The sequence below is a fragment of the Impatiens glandulifera genome, chromosome 1, assembly GCF_907164915.1.
Source record: "Impatiens glandulifera chromosome 1, dImpGla2.1, whole genome shotgun sequence".
NCBI lineage: Eukaryota > Viridiplantae > Streptophyta > Magnoliopsida > Ericales > Balsaminaceae > Impatiens > Impatiens glandulifera.
The window spans coordinates 92,844,724-92,865,694 of NC_061862.1; the positions used below are offsets into that span (position 1 = coordinate 92,844,724).

Here is a 20,971-nt window from a genome sequence, read left to right on the forward strand (position 1 = left end):
AAAATTATTTGATTTGATAATTGATAAGATGTTTAAATTTTGAGATAAAAATTGGGTTTTATTCAAAAAACTCTTTCATGAAACAAACGATCTCCAAGTCTTTTAGAATCAACGAATCTCAGTATTATTTCTCGAGACGAAGTCATAATTTGTGGTGTGAGTTTATATTAAAATTGAGATGTATAGAGTGAAAAGTAAGGATAGTTTTCTAAATTTAAAAAATAATAGATAAAATATGTCAGAAGACAGGACTGACACAAAACTCGGAAAAATAAATAAAATGACTAGCCCCATAAAATCACTGTTGTCCCTGAGAGATGTAGGATATAAATAGAAAATTGTTACACAATTTTTGTTGGATTCATTTGTACCCTACCTATTTTTCTCATTTATTTTCATAACCACTCGTATCTTTAGGATATTTACTCTCTCAAATTATTATTATTTTTTTCTAAACAATTTAATAAAAATTAATTTAAATATTATATATTAAAATAAAATATATTGTATAAACATTAAAATAAAATATATTAAATATAATATATTATAATATAAATAAAATGTAATGTAAAACTTATTAAATTTATAAACAGTTTAATTTTATAAATAAAATATATATAATTACAATTAAATCTATTAAATTAAATCATTATAATAAATTAACTTAAATATTATACATTAAAACAAAATATATTATATTAAACACTAAATTAAAATACATTAAATACAAATTAAAATAAGATGCATTATCATATAGATATTTATAAAAACAAAATACACATTATATCAAAATAATACATTACATAAATATTAAAAAATATATAATAAATAAAAAAAATTATTACAAGATAAATTAAACTTAACCAAACTTATTAAAATAAAATATATATTTTACCTTTTTAATTTTAATTGATATTATAAGATAAATTAAATTTAACCAAATTTATGAAAATAAAATATATATTTGATTTTTTTAATTTTTATTTAATTTTAACTGTTTAGAAAAAAAAAATGAATAGGTTGAGAGAGCGATTGACAACGTGATAGTTTGAAAAAATGAATAGGAAGTGTGGGTTGAATTGATCCCAATTTTTTTGTGAAAAGTAATTTATTAAAACTAATTAGTTTTAATAATAATTAAGTTTAATAAAAATGATTAGTTAGTTTTCTTAAAATTAATAAAATTCTTATATAAATGAGCATTGTAATTGTTTAGATCAAAAAAATAATAAATACAATTTCAATTAGTGCTATTCATATTTAACTTGTTTGAAGTTAGGTTATTTAAGATTTTATTGTTTTTTATTTTAATTTTTTTTAATAAAAATGTAATAAATTAATTGAATATTTAATTTGTTGAATTATAATAATATGTTTTTTTATTTAAAATTTATAAAAGTAAAAAATATATTTTTTTTGTGGATGAATTAAATTTTGAATAATTAAAAAGAAGATTTGATAGTTATTTTTTATATATGCCTGAAAAGCCAACATAATCATATATATATACTCTCAGCCAAGATGAGATCGTTGTGAATTTTTATTTATTTATTATCTTCTTAATTTAGGAAGTTAGGAGAATTATTATAATTATAAATTCGTTTCGATTTAAGATCTGAATCTAAACTTATGATCTTTATTTTATTAAACACGATTTTTATATTTATAATGCAATGATTTATTTATTTATTTCTGATCAGATACAAAAGTGAAAAGAAATATGCTTAGAAGTTTAAAGATTACGCTGTCATATGATCAGATTACGCTACCAGATTATTTCACATGATCTATCTCATCCTCATACATCAACAAATATAAAAATAATAATTTAATACTGAACTATAAAAAAATAAAACTCATTTTAAAATAAACTAATGATCTGTTTAGGGTTTTTGGTTGGGATGAATGAAAATAACGAGTGTTTTTTTTTTTTTTTTTTTTTTTTTGGTAAAAGTTGATTTAAATAGTATTAATATATAAATAAAAAAATAATAATTTATTATAGAAAGTATTTTAATATTTTCGGCAATAAATTAAGTGACGTAACAAAAGAGAGGGAAATAATAGGTTTTGAGTTATGATTATTTGAATAAGCATATATAAATAAAGCTATGAGTTATGAGTGTTATAATTTTAATTTTATTACTAGATATTGCAATTATATATTATTGTTATTTTTATTTAGAATTTAATTTATTAAAGAGAGAAAAATGTTATAATTTTGATTTTATGACTAGATATTGCAATTATATATTATTGTTATTTTTATTTAGAGTTTAATTTATTAAAGAGACTAAAATAGTCACCATCTCTAATTTTAAAAAGATTTTTTTTTTAAATACCCTCAATTTCCATTTCAACTAAATCTTCATATTATGTTACTCCAAATTTTACTTACTTGTACAAATACATATTTCATTAATTTATTCTCTCTAAATAATAATTAAATTTTAAAAAATCATAACTTTTCAATGTCTAGTAAATAAAAACATTACACCATAATTATATCGTTTTCTAGTAAAATTATTCAAACAAAATTAAACAATAAAGACTAAACTTTAATTTGAAGAATAATTTACACAAAAATAAATTCATATACCAAACCAAATAGAGTTATACAAGAAAAAATTAAAATAAATTGTAATCATACACTAATTTGAAGATTTGAACTATTAAGTTATCCTGAAATAAATAATTTAGAATTTATTTTATAAAACAGAATTAATGGAACATTGAAAAATAAAAATGTAAAAGTAGAGATGAAAGGAAAATAAAAAAGAGAAATGATTTCTGAAACAAAGTAATAATAAAAATAATGTCACTATCGCCGGTTATACGAAGAGGAGAGATAAAAAAAATTAATTTATTTTTAGAAAACGATCATGTTCGGGAGTAAGGATGACAATTTGTATCCGCCCCGCAGTAACGGAATGAATTACCTGTTTGGGCGGTTTTTTTTCAAAATTGAACAGGGATAGAGCGGAGATGATATTTGTATTTTCGCCCGAATCTCACCATTATCTTATTACCACGAACACTAGAAATACAATTAAATATAAAATTATCAATATATTTATTTATTCACTATATTTTATAAGAGTCGTAAATTTATTTCCTTATAAAACTATAATACATTACTACATATATTATATTAAAAAATTCGTTTATATAATTTTATTTTATAATTTTTATATATTTTTTTAAATATTTTATAAATGAAGTCCTGCGGGGTTCGGTTTGTCGAAACCGAACGGGACGGAGATGATACTATTAAAAAAACTAGGAAAATTTCCGAACGATGCACACGGATAAAGATAAAAACAAAATAAATTAAAAAAATTATTATTTATTCAATATTTAAAATTATTAAAATAAAAAATATAACGCTCTCATTCCACATTTTATTCACTTCGATAAAACAACTTATTTTCTCACATGTTTCATCACATATTTTTTCCGAATTAATCTCTCATCTCGTGACTCTACACTTTCACTTTGTCAATCAAATATTTAATTCATATTTTTTAATAATTAACATCGTGACCTCACACTTTGGTCAATCAAATATTTGATTCATATTTTTTTAACCACTTTCAAATTATACTAGTCTATTATCCCTCTACAAACTATATCTCAATTACACTTGGTTAAAAGTTGTACTTGTTTGGTTAGGTTGCAAGTTCAAAACCTACAAATATCATTTTTAAAATTATTTTTAACCGTTTTAAGTTTATGGGCGGGTCAACCTATAATCCGACCCAATTATTCATTTACTCTCACATAAATACCCAAATTAACCACAGCTCTCGACCCGGTAATCCGGACACTTTAAAAATTAAGCATCATTATATATATATAGATTAGTTAGTTAAAAATTTAAACTTTTATTGTTAAAATGTCTCACGTTCATCAAATTTGGTGTTGAATCTTAAATATAAAGTGTTGTTGCCTTAGTTGGTTAAAGGGTTGTATTTTTTTTTGTTATGTTGCAAGTTCGAAACCTACAAATAACATTTTTAAATTTATTTTTAACCATTTTAAGTTTATGGGCGGGTCAACCCACAATCCGACCCAAGTATCCACTTACTCTCACATAAATATCCATATTAACCACAGCTTTCGACCCGACAATCCGAACACTTTAAAAATTAAGCATCATTATATATATAGATTTCTAAAATAAAAACGAGACGAGAATGATAAATACATCTCCCGCCCCGAATTACCTCATTGCCATCTCTATTCTAGAGAGGAGAAAGATTTTGCTTCATCAATATAATAGTAACGTTAGAAAGATTTTTTTTTTTTATATCTCCCTATTGCCAAGTGACAAATCAAGTCATGTCTCATACAAAACTTCGGTTCATAATTTCACTATTTTGATAATAAAAAAACAAAAAATTAGTCCTAACATTGGGCAATAGAGTTTAAACATATAAAATAGTCCCAATTAGTATCTAATTATTGGGTGTCGGTCGTTTGCAAATTAGCACGACAAATTCCACAAATAATGAACCGTCCACTTCAAAAAAGTAAAAAATGGTTCCCCATCCCCATTTGTTTTTTTCCATATTTATAGGTTTAGAATAAAGATTATTGAGATTCAGTCAATCCCAGGCTCCCATCAATGGCACCTCCTCTCTTCGGCCGATCCCCGCCGGATTACCATTCTCTCGGCAAGAACCATCCCAAGAACACCACCATCGACACCAATCTCAATTCAGTTCTCACTCATCTCACTCTCCATCCACGAATATGGCTCTCTCTTTCCACTCTCTTTATCATCATCGTCGTTCTCTCCTATCCTCCCCCCATCCCTTCCTTACTTTCAATGGATATCGACAGATCCTCGGTCCCATCTCACTGTCCTTCCGGAACGATCTACGTCTACGACCTCCCCTCTGTTTTCAACCAAGATTTGGTCGATAGCTGCAACGAATCAGATCCATGGCATTGGCGATGCAAGGCTGTTTCTAACGAGGGATTTGGTCCAATTTCAACAGAGCTTAAAGGGATCGTGCCTGATGATGTTCTTCCGGCTTGGTATTGGACGAATCAATTCTCGGCAGAGATTTTATTCCACCACCGGCTGTTGAATTACAGATGCAGAACGATGGAGCCGGAATCTGCAACAGCGTTCTACATGCCGTTTTATGCAGGACTGTCGGTGGGTAGGTATTTATGGGAGAATCGAACGATGAGAGATCATGACAGTGAAACAATGCTTAAATGGGTACAAGATCGACCTTACTGGAAAAGATCAAACGGATCGGATCATTTCTTAGTCATAGGTCGTATAACATGGGATTTCAGACGAATGGATTCGCCGGACGCCGATTGGGGATCTAGTTTCTTCAACATGCCGGCGATGCGTAATGTGACCCGACTCATAGTCGAACGTGCTCCGAATGAAGAATACGAGATCGGACTTCCATACCCGACCGGTTTCCATCCAAGATCCGAATCCGATATAACCATATGGCAACAATTCGTCCGCACGCGCCGCCGCGAGAAACTCTTCTCCTTCGTCGGAGCATCCCGTGCCGATCAGAAAGCCGATTTCCGAACGATTCTCATGAGTCAATGCCGTAACGAGTCCGACTCGTGCCGACTCATCGACTGTAACAAAGCCGAGTGCGCCTACGGTAAAACGAAGAATCTCGAGACGTTTATGGAATCGGAGTTCTGTTTACAACCGAAAGGCGATAGTGATACGAGGAGATCGGTTTTCGATTGTATGTTATCTGGTTCGATTCCTGTTTTCTTTTGGGATCGAACGGCGTATCGTCAGTATCAGTGGTTCTTACCGAGTAATCGTTCGAGTTACTCTGTTTATATTGAAGAAGACGATGTACGGAATGGATTATCTGTTAAAAGGGTTTTGGAGAAATACAGTAAGATTGAGGTGGAGAAGATGAGAGAAAAGGTGATTGAATATATACCTAATTTCTTGTACGCGAAGCCACGGCTAGGTTTGAATCGGACGAGTGATGCTTTTGATATTGCTGTGAATGGAATACTGAACAGAATCAGGGAGAAGAGAGAACAATCGGAATCAAATGTGTAGAAGAGGATTGATTATAGGTGTAAATACGACCACGTTGGAGTGGAGAAAAGAGCTGGAGCTTGATGATTACTAATGGCGGAGAGCGAGTTCGACTGAGTTGGATTCCGAGTTTGAAGATGGTGGTTTTGACGGTTCGGATCGGGAGAGTTGTGGGTGGAAAATGAAACTATGATAATTTAGGGAGGAAATCACGGAAACTGGAATTATAATTTTATAATTTTTATTTTTATTTTGATTTGAGTGTGAGTATTGTTTTTTTCAATATATTATATATAAAATATATACTAACATGCTTTGAGATGTCTTTCATTTTTTTTTAAGTTAATATCACACAAAGCTGATTAATTTTAATTTTACACGTCATTTCCTCTCTCATTCTATCTCTCAAATTCCCTCTCTTATTACTCTTTTATATTTCAGGTAAAAAAAATTAAAGAATATTAATATATAATAAAAAAATTAAAAAAATATTTTAATATTTTGTTATCAATTTAAGATATTACTAAATGATATTACATAAAATTTAATTTAAAAAATAAGAACAATAATTATAAAAAAAAATGCAAATGAATCGATTTATATAGTAAAAATAAATTCTTTTAATAGTTAAAATTTAGTTCATTTTGATAATTAAGTCTCCCTCATGTTATAACTCCTTTGTTTATATGAGTAGTATTAAATGCAAAATTGAAAGTTTATCTAACAAAAGTAAAAGATAATATTATTAAGAGATTAATTATTTATCCATTATTGGAAGTAAGAAAGTTAAGCATTTTGTTTGAAATGTTTAGTTATCATAACTAAACCGATCTATCAAATTGTTGAATGATTTAAAAAATGCGTATCATTCAATTTGATCAAGAATTAATTTTTGATTCAATTTAAAATCAATCAATTTTTTCTTGTACATATTTGTTATGATTAGGACATAACATTTATGGTTGTTATTTTGAAAAGAAGAAGTAAACACAGGATATTAGAGTTCTGGATATAAATTATTTATTTAGGTTTAAATCATGATTATAAATTAATAAAGTACTTAGTTTAACTTGCAGTTTATTTGGTAATATAGAAATAAATATGAAATTGAAAATTTTGTTTTTATCAAAAACATTTATAAAAAGTTTAAATTATTAATTATTATACATGTCAACCAAACGGCATCTAATTCAAGGTGTCAAGAATATTGGTATCTTAGCATAAATAAATAAAAAGTATTGACAGGTGTAGGAGTTTGACAATAACTTTAATTCAAATTTAGACTTTTCCTATTACTTTTCTTCAACAAGTAAATTTATGAGGTAGAGAGTAACCTAGCTAGGCTTATTCAAGAATATAATTTTTGTTTCAATATACCCAGTTCTTTCTTACTTTATGAAAATATTCATCAATCAATTAATTAACCCATTAATTAAACATTTATTTTTTTTAATTTATTAATTATTTTATAAATAAAATAAATATATAATTAAAATAAATACTAAATATTTAAAATAAAAATTTTCTCTCCTCATACTTTAAAAAATAATTTGATTAAAAAAAAAGTAATATGTTATATATATATAGAATAATGATTTGGGGGCTGAGAGTGGGGCTCAGATCATAAAGCGAATTTATGTGGCATTGCCACGCTGGATTTTTTGAATTAAAAAAAATTAAATAGCTTTAATCTGTGACTCTTCGCCTGCCCTTCTCTCTCATTACTCTCTCTTCTCGCTCCCTCCTGTGTAAACCATAGTCGAGTCGTCAGTCTAACCATTGATTCTCTCTCATTACTATCTCTTCTCGCTCCCTCCTGTGTAAACCCTAGTCGAGTCGTGATGTATTTTCTGTCTCGCCGTGGAAGCGCTCAACCATTTCCATCAATCTCTTCTTGCCGCCACTTGTTATCCGTCTCGCTGTGGAAGCCCCTCGCCTCCTCTTATATTCTTGCCGTACGTATTCTCCAATATCCAATCGCTTCTTACTATCTATTCTCTAAGATCAATGGATTCTGCTACCGATATCAACATCTCATCTACCGTCCCCCCTAATTCCGACATTGTAACGACTCCGAATGCACGAAAGAGGAAGACCATCCCGAAGACACGAAAGAGGAAGACCAACGATGTTGACAACCAAGATTTTAGAAGGTAAGTTATCTTTTGCGTGTTATATTTCGTAATAACTAGTTATATTGAGCGTAAAATATAGTTATATGAAGCGTACTAAGTAGTTATATGAAGCGTAATTAGTAGTTATATGAAGCGTTATAAGTGGTTGTATGGAGTATAATATGTAGTTATATGGAGCATAATAGGTAGATATATGGATCGCAATAAATAGTTATATGGAGCGTTCACCTTTGTCATTTTTTCAGTTCGAAATTGTCAAAAAAAAGAAGATTGCCGAAAACAACGATTCCAAACATCCGCACTTCTCCTCAGGGCCTATGTAAACCCGTGAATGGACTGTCGGACCTCCAGAAGCAAGCTGTCAAGGACATCGGCTTCGGCTCTCTCCTTTCCTTACGTGTCTCCAAATTGTCATCCTCAATTGCAATGTATTTGTTTGAACACTTCGATAAACTAACGTGTTCCCTAAGTCTGAGCAACCATCAAAATATGGTTATTGACGAGGATGATGTACAATGCATACTAAACATCCCTAGAGGAGAGATCGACGTAACTGAGTCCATTGGTAAAAATAGTGACGGACCTGAGTACCTCGCCATACTTAGGGCTTGGAGGATGAGATGGGTAAGGAGTGAAACCAGCGGTGCTCCCATCATTTCCTCTATGCCAGAGGTAATTCTAGAAAACACAACTTCCGATGACGACTTCAAACGTGACTTCGTTGTGTACGTCGTCTCCAGCTTCTTGTGGGCCACTGAAAGTCCAACTTCCAGGTAAAAATCTCCAGGTTCTTGTATTTTGTAGTTATATTTAGCGTTATATGGATATTATTGTATAGTTATATGGTTCGTATTGTATAGTTATATGATGCATATTGTAGAGTTATATGGAGCGTTATAGGTAGTTATATGGAGTGTTATATGGAGCGTAATATGGTTTTATCATATTAGTCTAATTGAATCCTGTTTTCAATATGCAGGTCTAAAATCTTGAAATCACTAGTTCATGTTGACAGTATTAAGGACCTAAATTGGTGTCGATTCACATTAAATGGACTTGTTGAGAGTATGATCAAATGGAAGAAGAAACGAGACTCATTTTTCCACGGACCAGCAACCTTCCTTATGGTAAGAGCGATTCATTAATTAATTTCATAAACATTGCTAATTAGTATACAACTAACATTCCTTCTTTTTTCAGTTATGTTACATGGACAGGGTAGCAGATTTCACCCAAAGAAGGAACGTGAGGATTTTCCCGATCATATCCTGTTAGGATGACAAGATGATTTTTGAAAGGTTACGTACCGAGGAGAGACTTGGTGGGTATGGCAAAGGGAGGGTGTTAGATAGGATTTCACTTCCAGCATAGGAGAACGTTGTTGCTCCTTCAGTTTCTGCTCCTACTGTTGTTGCTCCTACTGTTGTTGCTCCTACTGTTGTTGCTCCTACCTTCCAAGTCCTAGTTAAATTGTTTAAAATATTTATGCTTAGTAAAGCTAAAAAAAACTTAATATAATGCTAAATTATGCTTATAGTTTATTGTTTGTGGTATCATAGTCAAATCATTTATTTGAGATCTATATAATGAGGCAATCAGCTCAATATAACGAAGCAACAAGTACAATATAACGAGTCAATGATCTCAATATAACGAAGCAATAAGTACAATATAACGAGTCAATAATCTCAATATAACGAAGCAACAAGTACACTATAATGAGTCAATGATCTCAATATAACGCTGAAATAAGCTCAATATAACTACAATAATGTGGTAAAAGAGAATTGAGTGGAGACTATTGTTTGTGGTATAGTAGCTGGGTCATTGAATTGTTGCGCATCTGTGGTTCATCCCGCATTTTTTCTATAACAAAATTTAACAAGGAAATTAGTTAAATATATTACATCAATATAACTAGGCAATGAGCTCTATATAACGAGTAAATGAGCTCAATATAACAAAGCAACTAACACAATATAACGAGTCAAAGAGGTAAAACTAACCTTTGTTGAATGTTTGGACCTGTTAATTACTTTTTCTACGGCAGATAATTTTCGTTTCGTTGGTGGCCTACCTCGAGCCCTCACTCTAACCAGAGAGTGAATCACTTTCTCGGTTGGAGGAGTAGTTGCTGGTGTGGAACTTGTATATGCATTATCAAAATCCAACATCAACTTTTGAATCATGTCTTCCAAAAGTCTAGACGCAACTGAGGTCTTATCTTCAGATTGTGATGCAAGTTGTTGGAACAAATGCATCATTGGAGTTAGACTGTTATACCTTTTTCTTTGACTTTCAGACACATCAGAATCATAAATATTGGTGATGCTTTGATAACCTCGTTTCAAATCTTTGCGCCAACGGTCCAAGACATATCTCTCAGGCACTTGATCCACTTTCATTCTTCTATGCACCATAAGAATATGTCTGCACAAAATTCTCCTAAACTCAAACATCTTACATTGATATTGTACAAAATTCCCCATCGCGGTGTAGTGTACTTTCAACCAAATGTTCCTCAACCATTGTATAAAGGTGGAATGAGCTCAATATAAAGGTGTATATATTTGTGTATTGAGCTCAATATAAAGGTGTATTGAGCTCAATATAACAGTGTGTTTAGATCAATATATATGTGTATTGAGCTCAATATAACCGTGTATTTAGCTCAATGTATTCGTGTATTGAGCTCAATATATTCGTGTATTGAGATCAATATAATGATGTATTGAGCTCAATATAACAATGTCAATATAAAGTTGTATTGATCTGAAAATAAATGGAGGATAACGATTAAAGATAACGATGAAAAAACACAATATCAAAACATAGTAGTCATATGGAGTTACCCGAACAATGTCAATATAAAGTTGTATTGATCTGAAGATAAAGTGAGGATAACGATTAAAGATAACGATGAAAAAACACAGTATCAAAACATAGTAGTCATATGGAGTTACCCGACCACCGTCGATATGGTTCTCCAGAGCAGCTACCATCGAAATGTATTTATATCGAGTTATATCCCGGCCGCCGTCGATAAAGTTCTCCGGAAGAACTGAATCTATTCTAGGGTTTACAAGAAAGGTTGTCTTGGAGAGGATAGAGAAAAGAGAGAAAGTAGTTCCGTGCGTTTATATTTCTTTCTCATATCATAAAGCGAATCTATGTGGCTTTTTTTTACACGCTGGCAAAGCACACATGGCATCCACGGAGGATTCGATGTATGGTCGGAGGCCCAGCATCGGCCTCCCTATCACGGCCCATATATATATATCATTAATCTTATTAAATTTTTAAAAAAAATTCACTTTTAAAATAAATTTTATTTTTTAATATATTTTTATTTAAGTCTATAAGAATAAGGGATTATAAATATGTTTTATCAAACATACTTATTTTAAATAAGTCTTTAATATTTTCAATTGAATGATAAGTTAAGTTATCAAACACAAACATTAAAATCTAATTGGCTGAAAAAATAAACTATTTTTTCTTTCTCCTCACATCTTTTTCTTTCTTACAACCAAATAATGACACATTATTCTCTTCCGCTATCACTCTTCTAAAATAAAATACATTATATAAATATTAATATAAAAAATATTACATAAATATTAAAATAACACATAAATTGTATCTTTATTCAATTTTATAAATATAATATATAATTAAAATTAAACATATTAAATTAAATTCAAATAAGATTATAAACTAAAATAAAATATATTAAATAAAAATTAAAATTAAAACCAAACGGAGCTATTTCGACTATTCTGTATTATAAAATTTTATCTAAACCTAGGAGTTTCCAGTATCTTCAAAAAAAAATATCTTGTCAATTTCAATACAAATAATGATATGGACCTTTGAATCTTTCAAAGGGAAATGTGTAGTTTTTGACTAAAGAAAAACCTCATTTTTATAGATCAAAACTAAACCTTAGTTATTTTTCTTAAATTAAAGAATTTTTCTATTTTTTATTTGATTTGAGACGCATTCAAATTTGTTACATTTTTATTACCGCGAGATATATTGGCAGCCACAAATTATTTGATTGGAATGAAATTTGGAATGGGTACACTCAGACGATATGAATCATTTGAAAAATAAACGTATTTATTCTGTAGCGACTCTAACCAGGGTTCGCGGTGGTGGAGGAACTGAATCGAAAAAATGAGGAATTTTAGTTGTAAGATATCTAATAAAGCCGTCGCTGGAATTGAGATCTGATTCAAAGAGAATTTTTTTTTATTAGAAAAAAGGGTGACCCCTCCAATATTTTTTAGTTGAATTTTGAGGACTTATATTGAAGTGTGATATGTCTCCCAACCGAAGGGAACTCTTTCAATTTTAATTTTAATTTTTATTAAATGTATTTAATTTTAGTTTATAATATTATTTGAATTTAATTTAATATGGTAGACATATAAATTTGACATAAACAAAGTTATTATAAATATTATTATTTTTAATAATATAAAAATAATATTTGATTTTTTATATTCAAAATATTCTAAAATATTCTAAAGAGGGATTAATGGTCATATTAGAGTTAATTATTAGGATAATTAGACTTTGATTAGAAAATTATTTGAAAATCCAAAAATAATTTGAGGTTAAAATATTGTATTTATTTTACCCAAATTAAACTCAATAAGGGGTTAAAATTATTTAATTAAGATTTAAACATGAATTATGTGTAATTTATGTCTTAAAAAAAATAAATACCCTAAAATTCCCGAAAAAAAATACCTAAAAAATAAAATATGAACATAATTTTTATTATGATTATAAAAATATTTTTTGTGAAATTTTTGGTAAAAAAAATGTAAAAAAGGGATTAAAATTTGATTTTAAATAACCCATTTATAAAGAATAAATATGATAATCCAGTGCAGCAAAAATTATGTTTAATCTTTGCAGTAGAATTCTTAGCCATCAGATGAGCGCACATGCATCATTCAACGCCCATGAACGCGTCACACAACCCATTGTAGCGAAGCCAGCACGCGCCTGCCATACCGGATCAACTAACGGGATAAGCTAACCCCGTTAGTCTAATCGCTAACGGACCAAGCATAACGCTAATGGCGCCACAAAACAACGTCGTTTTAGGTCGACTTCTTCGCCAGGCCGGACGCTCAACAAAATCGCGATCATCGTCGCCACGTTTCTTCTAGAAGCCCTAGCTTCGCCATTTCTCCACCTCATCCTCTAATTTCTTCATCAACGTGTTCGTCTTATCCTTATCTACAATAACCCCATACTTAGGTTAGTCACCTTGACCTAGAACTAGACTTGCACGAGTAGATAAAAATTAGGGATAAGATTGAAATTGACGAATTCAATTTGAATTAGCCTTTCCCCGGCCGACCTAAGCAATTGTAAATAGTCTATAAGGATTTCTCTACAAGATCATCGAACAACATCAAGCAATTACAACATATTACAGCAAGAATCAAAAGTTTGAATTTCCGGCCAAGAACAGTTTTTTTGAAAACTTTCTCCGACGATCCCAGCTTCGATCCATGCTTCCGGATAGCTTCCAACACATCTAAGGAGCGTTCTCCAACTGTTGGTATGAACCCATAGCTTTTGTATGTCAATATGTAATTGAAAGTTTGAAATTTTCAAATTTTTTTATAGTTTGATCGGTTTGATCTGTTCTAGGGCTTGTTCATGTGATTTCTTTGTTTAGAATCATTCCCTGTATCATGTATGAACTTTCTGTTGAAAGAAATTTGATCAAATGAACCTGAATCAAAATTTTTGAAAAATTAAGTTTGAAAATAGTTTTTTAAAAATCTTGTGTTCTTAAATTTAATCTAGTTTTTTTTATTCCATTAGTTGTGAAACATGTTTGTATACATGTTGTAATGAATTTAATGGTTATAACATCATTTTGACCACGTTTGATCAAAGTGTGTTTTTGAAAAATTAAGCTTAAAAACTGAATTTTGTAAAATTTTGTGTTCTTGAGTTTAATATGGATGTTTTTATTCAAATAATTGTTAAACATGTTTGTAAACATGTTGGGATGAATTCTCAATGAGTGTAACATCGTTTTGATCATGTTTGATCAAATTGTGTTTTTGATTTTTTTTTTGTATTTTGATTCAATCTTCAAAAACTTTTTTAATGTTTGAATGATGTTCTTGCTTTGGTTGTTTTAAACTATATTCATAATTTCAAAGATAATGGAACAAAAATTAGACTTTAAAATGACCTGATTTAAAAGATCCCAAAATTTGACCTAAAAATGGTTTTTAGAAATTGATCTTTGTAAAGATCCAATAATCTTGATTTATGTTAGGGCTTTTATTCTTCATGATCATATGAACTAACTTCAACTTACAAATCTTGATTCCATGATCTAGATCAAAATTATAGCACCTCAAGTTTAACCAAAATAAGAACACCTCGATCCTCTTGATCTTAGACAAATGATCGAAGTTTTTAGCCTAGGACCGAGAGCAAGAACTGAGGATCTTATTTCGGGATCGAGTATCTTGACCGAGAAAGTCGAGTCCGGGTCCGAGACTAAGGACCGATGTTATTGAGTCTAGGAACAATGTTCTTGAGTAGGGACCGAAGATTATGACCAAGAAATTTTAGCTTAGGACCGAGGAACCCGACCGAGTTTTCTAACTTAGGACCGAGTCCTCCCCTTAGCCTATGTCTGATTTTTTGAACCTATGACCGATGAACTCGATCGAGTTTTCTAACTTAGAACCGAGTCCTCCCTGTAGTTTATGACCGATTTTTCGAACCTAGGACCAATGATTCCGACCGAGTTTTTTAACTTAGGATCGAACCCTCCTCTTAGCCTAAGACCGATGTTTCTAACCTTAGGACCAAACCCCAACTTGAACTAGGATCGGTAAACCTAACCCTAACCCTAGACCTAGGACAGAGCCCTAACTTGACTTAGGACCGATAAACTTAACCCTAGACCTATGACCGATCCTTCTCTTCACCCAAGAACTAGGACCCTAACCTAAGACCTAGAACCCTAACCAAGTAGCTCGAGTCCGGGACCGAGCTTCCTAAGTCCAGATTGATCTAAACGGACCCAAACCCTAGGATTATGATCCTAAGGCCTGTTTGGTTCCATTTTTTAAAACTCAAAATTATTTTTATAATTTTAAGAACTCCGCTCCATTTTTAAATGGTTTCTCGAGGTTAGAAAATAAAATATTTTTAGGATGTCTCCTCAAAAAAAATATTTTCAGATAAGACCCCATTTGAATTTATTTTTAAATTATAATACCTTCCTCTAACGTTTTCAGGTTTTGTTAACTTGATACCAACGCAACAAGTACACACCCTTTTTAATAAATTTGTACAATTATTTACCCCATCTAAACCTATCATTGTTTAGGACCTCTGAACTACTAAAATGAAATACAATATTATAGATAAATCTTTAAAATAACTAAAATTCTTGAAAGTCTTTTCCCGAGCGTAACTAAAATCCAAACCCCTAGTAGAAATTTTGGTATAAAAACTCTTTTATACACGAATATTTAATTGATTTTTCTAAAATCAATTGGCGACTCTTATTTTTAAATAAATAATCTTTTAAATTAGTTATGTTTAATTAATTTAAACAGGTTTTCGTTAAATTGTTATTTAGCCCAGATTATTAAAATTGGAATAAAAGTTAATTATGTTTATATAATTAATCTTTAAAGCTCCAGATATTATCAATTTTTTAAAACTAAATGTTTCATTTTAAAATATGTTTGGTTTGCGACCAATGCTAAAATGCATTGAACCTTGAGTTACCCTGCGATGTATTCCCCTGTATTTCCACGCGTCACTCGACATGTACTAAGCTACGGAGGGAGCCTATTCCCGGGGTTTACAAATATGTTTAATTTTAATTAAAAATATTATATTTATAAAATAAATAAATTTAAAATATATTAATATTTATGTAATATTTTATATTTTATATTTATATAATGTATTTTAATTTAATATATAATTTTTAAAACTTACTTTAATAATTTAAATAAGTATTATTAATTTAATTATATATTTTTTATATTTATAAAATTAAGTAATTATTGAGATTAGAGAAAAATGTGCAATTAGTGGATTTAAAGTAGATTAGATATTTTGGAAAAATTAATGAAATGTGGGGTATATTATGAAAAAGTGAATAGAAGGTGTATAACATAAAATGATTTATTGATCACTTTAAAAAGTAATGATTGAAAATAATTTGAAGGAGATGTTTTTTTTTTTGTTTTTTTTTGTTGGATAAAATGACTTATAATAATAATTTAAAATAATGAGAAATGTATAAATTGAGGTGTTTAGTTAATGATTTGATTGAACCATAAATTGATACTAAAGAATCATTTATTTATTTATTTTTTTAGTTTTCTCTAAATTAAAAGGAATGAATCTTATTCAATTGATTCATTCTTTCACTCCCGATCTATATTTTTTCTCTCATAATCATAATTATAATTACATTATATATATATATATATATATTATTTTATAATTATATTACTCATTTTTTTATAACTATAATAATTATAAAAAATTTAGCTTATTTATTTAAAAAAATATTTTAATTATTTAAATAATATCAAGTAATTTTTTAAAATAAAATATAATTAATAAAATAATTCTTTTAATAATAATATAGTCATTTTTAAATAGTTAATTTTAAATATTATATATTAATAATAAAATTATAATAAATTAATTAAAATAAAATTATAGAAACTTAAAAATAAAAGTAAAAAAGAAAAACAATCTACAAAAATTTAATTTATAAATTAAAAAAAATTAAATATAAAATATTTTAATAAAAATTATTATTAAAAAAATTATACTATGTTATAATATATATATATATATATATATATATATATATATATATATATATTATTAAGTAAAATATTATATTTAATCTTTGATTCATTATTACTATATAATATATTAAAGAATTTTGTCTTATATTATTTATGTTTAATTGATAATTTTTTATTTGTAAAAAAATTAATCATTCACACTCTTTTTTTTTTTAAATATTATTTTTTGAAAAAATATAATTAATAGGACGAAATAATAAGTGTTTATATATTGTTAAATTATGACATACTTAAATATATTTTTTTATTTTTGTATATTAAAAAAAAAAGTATGATGTAAAATATAATAATATTTTGTATTTTTAATTAAATAAAATATAGTAAAAAAATAATATTAATATAATAATAGAAATAAATTCTCTTTAATAAATTCAAACCTTATGAAGGTAAATGATTATATAGTCTTAACTAAATAATATACTTATATGAATTATACTTATTCTCATTCCTCATATTTATCGATTCTATTTCAATTATTATTCTCTTATTTGAACTAAATGATCTTGCACTTTAGTTAGTGTATTGAGTAATATAATGAAAGTGAAAAAAATAAAATAATGTTTATTTGAATAATTTCAACCAAACAAGTCCTAACAATGTTTTGTATAACATTGTGTTTTGATTTTTTTTTATTAATATAATCAAATATGATTGAATTGTCATCAATTACATTAATTAAAATTCATTCTATAAATAATTGAATTTAAACACTTTTCAGAAAATTCGGTCATATTTTAGGCTTCAACTTGAACCTCTTGTACTTGAAATTTAAACTATTTTTGTCAAACTTTTTTTTACAAGAGAAGTTCGTAGACAATTAAATTCCTAAAGAGGGAGATGTAAACTAAAAATTGTATTATTAAAATTGTTATTTAAACAATTAAAATTCTTCGTTTCACAACTAACTAACTATATTTAATATATTTACTAACAAGTATTAAAACAATTAGTAGTTTTAATCTAATTAATTAACCGTTTATTATACTATTATTATTATTTTTACATTCTCTCTTAAGGAAAAACATATTAGAAACAAAGTTTCACCTTAACCAAACAAATTGATTAAACATCAAGCTACGATCATACAACCATTGTCTTCAACAAACCCAATTCAGTAAAGTCCATTTTTTTGAACACCCCCAATATAGACAGCTCAATCTTGGTTAGTTCATCCACATCAATCATCATAAATGATTTTTTTCATTAACTGCCAGGTTAATTTCAACCTTTGTAGCTTTAGTTATTATTTTTAGAGAAAGTCAATTTAGCATTCTTTTTGGTATTGACGAATCATGCCGACAAACCCCTTTCGGCAATGGCAAGAGAATCTTACTCTACTAATTGAAAATTATGAAAATCTCATTTTGTTTGACAAACCCTCCTCGCAACTGCAATAATTTTTCAAAGAACCAATTTTAGCATTCTTTCATTTTTATAGATGTTAGTAAAGCTGACATCTCAGATGGCTCAACCGAAGAACACGTCTCCATCAACTATTTTTGAACTTCATTTCTCCTTAACCCAGTTATCATCTGCAACATCAAAATATGCAAAATAAACTGATTAATGACAACAATGATGGTGATAAAATAAAGAAAAAAGCTATGGTTTCTTATTAGCAAGGACAACAATGATGGTGATAAAATAAAGAAAAAAGCTATGGTTTCTTATTAGCAAGCATAAAATAAATTGAATGTAATTAAAAAGTTTTTATAGTTAGTAATTACAATAGACTGAAATACCCTTAAGTGCTAATAGACTAAAATACCCTTAATTGCTAATAAATATAATAAAACTAATATATCTAACATCCCCTCTCAAACTCACGATGCAACAACAATATGCATTGAGAGTTTGTCAATCAGAAAACAAAAGCGCGAAGTCGAGTGCGCTTTTATAAATATATCAACAATCTATAAGGAGGAAGGAATGAATGACAAAGTGATGGTGTGAGTCTGTAGATGATGACGAGTGACATGACAATCAATCTCGATATGTTTGGTTCTCTCATGAAAGACAGAATTCCGTGCAATCTCGATAGCACTTTGATTATCGCAATGTAGCGGAGTAGGGAAAAAGAAATACCCATATCAGTAAGTAGTCTACGTAACCAAACAATTTCACAAGTAGTCGAGACCATGGCACGATACTCAGCTTTTGTAGAAGATCGAGAGATGACATCTTGTTTCTTGCTCTTCCATGAAATAAGCGAATCACCGAGGAAAATAAAATATCTAGTGGTTGACTTGCAGTCTGTAGGATCACTAGCCCAATCCGCATCAGAGTAGGCATGCAACTCTAATGAAGACGAGGAAGGAAACATGAAAGTATGAAATTGAGTGCCCCGAATATACTTGAGAATACGAAGAACAACATCCCAATAAATTGTAGTAGTGGTAGTGACAAACTGACTAACCACATGAACTACATGCTTAATGTCTAGGCGAGTTACAGTAAGATAAACCAAGATGCCAATAATGGTACGATAAATACCAAAATCCTCCAAAGGAGTGCCATCGGACGAAGAGTATCTAGCATTGGTCTCAAGGGGTATATCAACAATTCAGTTGTCGGAGATAAGAGATAACCTTTTGGAGAATAAGCTACCTCAATTCCCAAAAAATAACGTAGCATGCCCAAACCTTTCATAGCGAATGAGTGTGCTAACTGAGACTTCAATGATTCAATACCATCGAGATCATCACCTATAATAATCATATCATTAACATACAAGGATAGAAGAATGTGTCATGCTGTTGTACGCTTGACAAATAAAGCCGAATCATGGTGATTAGGAAGAAAACTAAGCAAAGTGATCACCATAGAGAATTTTTCAAATTAGGCATGTGGTGCTTGTTTGAGACCATAAAGAGCTTTGTGAAGCTTGCAAACTTCACCAAGTTGATGAGGAACACCCGGGGGAGGCATCATATAAACCTCTTCATGAAGGTCACCATTCAAGAAAGCATTATTCACATCCATTTAATCGATTTTCCATTAGCAAACCTAAGAATCAACAATCAAAGTATGAACAATTGTCATTTTCGCAACAGGAGCAAATGTTTCCTCATAATCCATGCCATATTTTTTAGAATAACCTTTAGCAACAAGTTGAGCCTTGTATCGCTCAATGGAACCATATGATTTTGTTTTAATCTTGTAGACCCAGCAAGAGACAATGGCATGTTTTCCAGACGGTAGTAAAACCAAATCTCATGTATGAGTCTGATGTAAAGAAGTAAGTTCATCAACTATAGTAGTTTGCCAAAGGAGATCACGAACTGCCTCCTTATAGGATAAAGACTCTAAAAAACGATGAACAGAAGTGACACAGGAAGCAAATGAAGAAGAATATGAGGAATACTTAAAATTGGGAAGTTTAGTAGACTTATGAATACGAGTGGAGTGACGAGGAGTATGATCCGTAATCTCATCCGGTAATTGGGTGGTCGTAGGAGTAGGGACATGGGAGGTGGATGTATCGTGAACCAAAGTATCAGATAGACTAGGAAGAGGATCCGTAGTCTCATCCAGAATTTGGTTGGTCGTAGGAGCAGGGACATGGGAGGTGAATGTATCATGAGCTAAAGTATCGTGAACTAAAGTATCAGATATATCTTCATCGGGCTCAATGTTAAAATGATCAATACGAACTAGATCTGTTTGAGTCATATGATGTGAACTAACAAGAACAAAGAAGAATGAAATGTGCTATAAAAACACAACATGACGCGAAACATATAATTTTTGACTAACTGGATCAAAACAACGATATCCCTTTTGACCAACACCATAACCCAGAAAGACACATAAGGCAGACCGGGGAGACAACTTATTACGCTCAACATGTGGTCGAAGGATAAAACAAATACAACTGAAAACACGTAATG

General features: G+C 29.5%; 2 protein-coding genes across 2 annotated transcripts; one reads left to right on the plus strand and one right to left on the minus strand.

Annotated features, from left to right (window-relative positions):
• Positions 1-4,594: 4,594 nt before the first annotated feature.
• On the plus strand, positions 4,595-6,371 carry LOC124919315 (xyloglucan galactosyltransferase XLT2-like). Its single transcript, XM_047459540.1, has one exon. The coding sequence runs from the start codon at positions 4,628-4,630 to the stop codon at positions 6,065-6,067; it is 1,440 nt and encodes a 479-aa protein (XP_047315496.1). The 5' UTR covers positions 4,595-4,627; the 3' UTR covers positions 6,068-6,371.
• A 3,199-nt stretch (positions 6,372-9,570) lies between these two features.
• LOC124936356 (protein FAR-RED IMPAIRED RESPONSE 1-like) lies at positions 9,571-10,670 on the minus strand. The gene is made up of 2 exons (XM_047476855.1): positions 10,188-10,670; positions 9,571-9,642 (listed from the first exon to the last, which is right to left on the minus strand). Exons 1-2 carry the CDS (start codon positions 10,668-10,670, stop codon positions 9,571-9,573), a joined length of 555 nt encoding a protein of 184 aa, XP_047332811.1.
• Between the last annotated feature and the right edge of the window lie 10,301 nt (positions 10,671-20,971).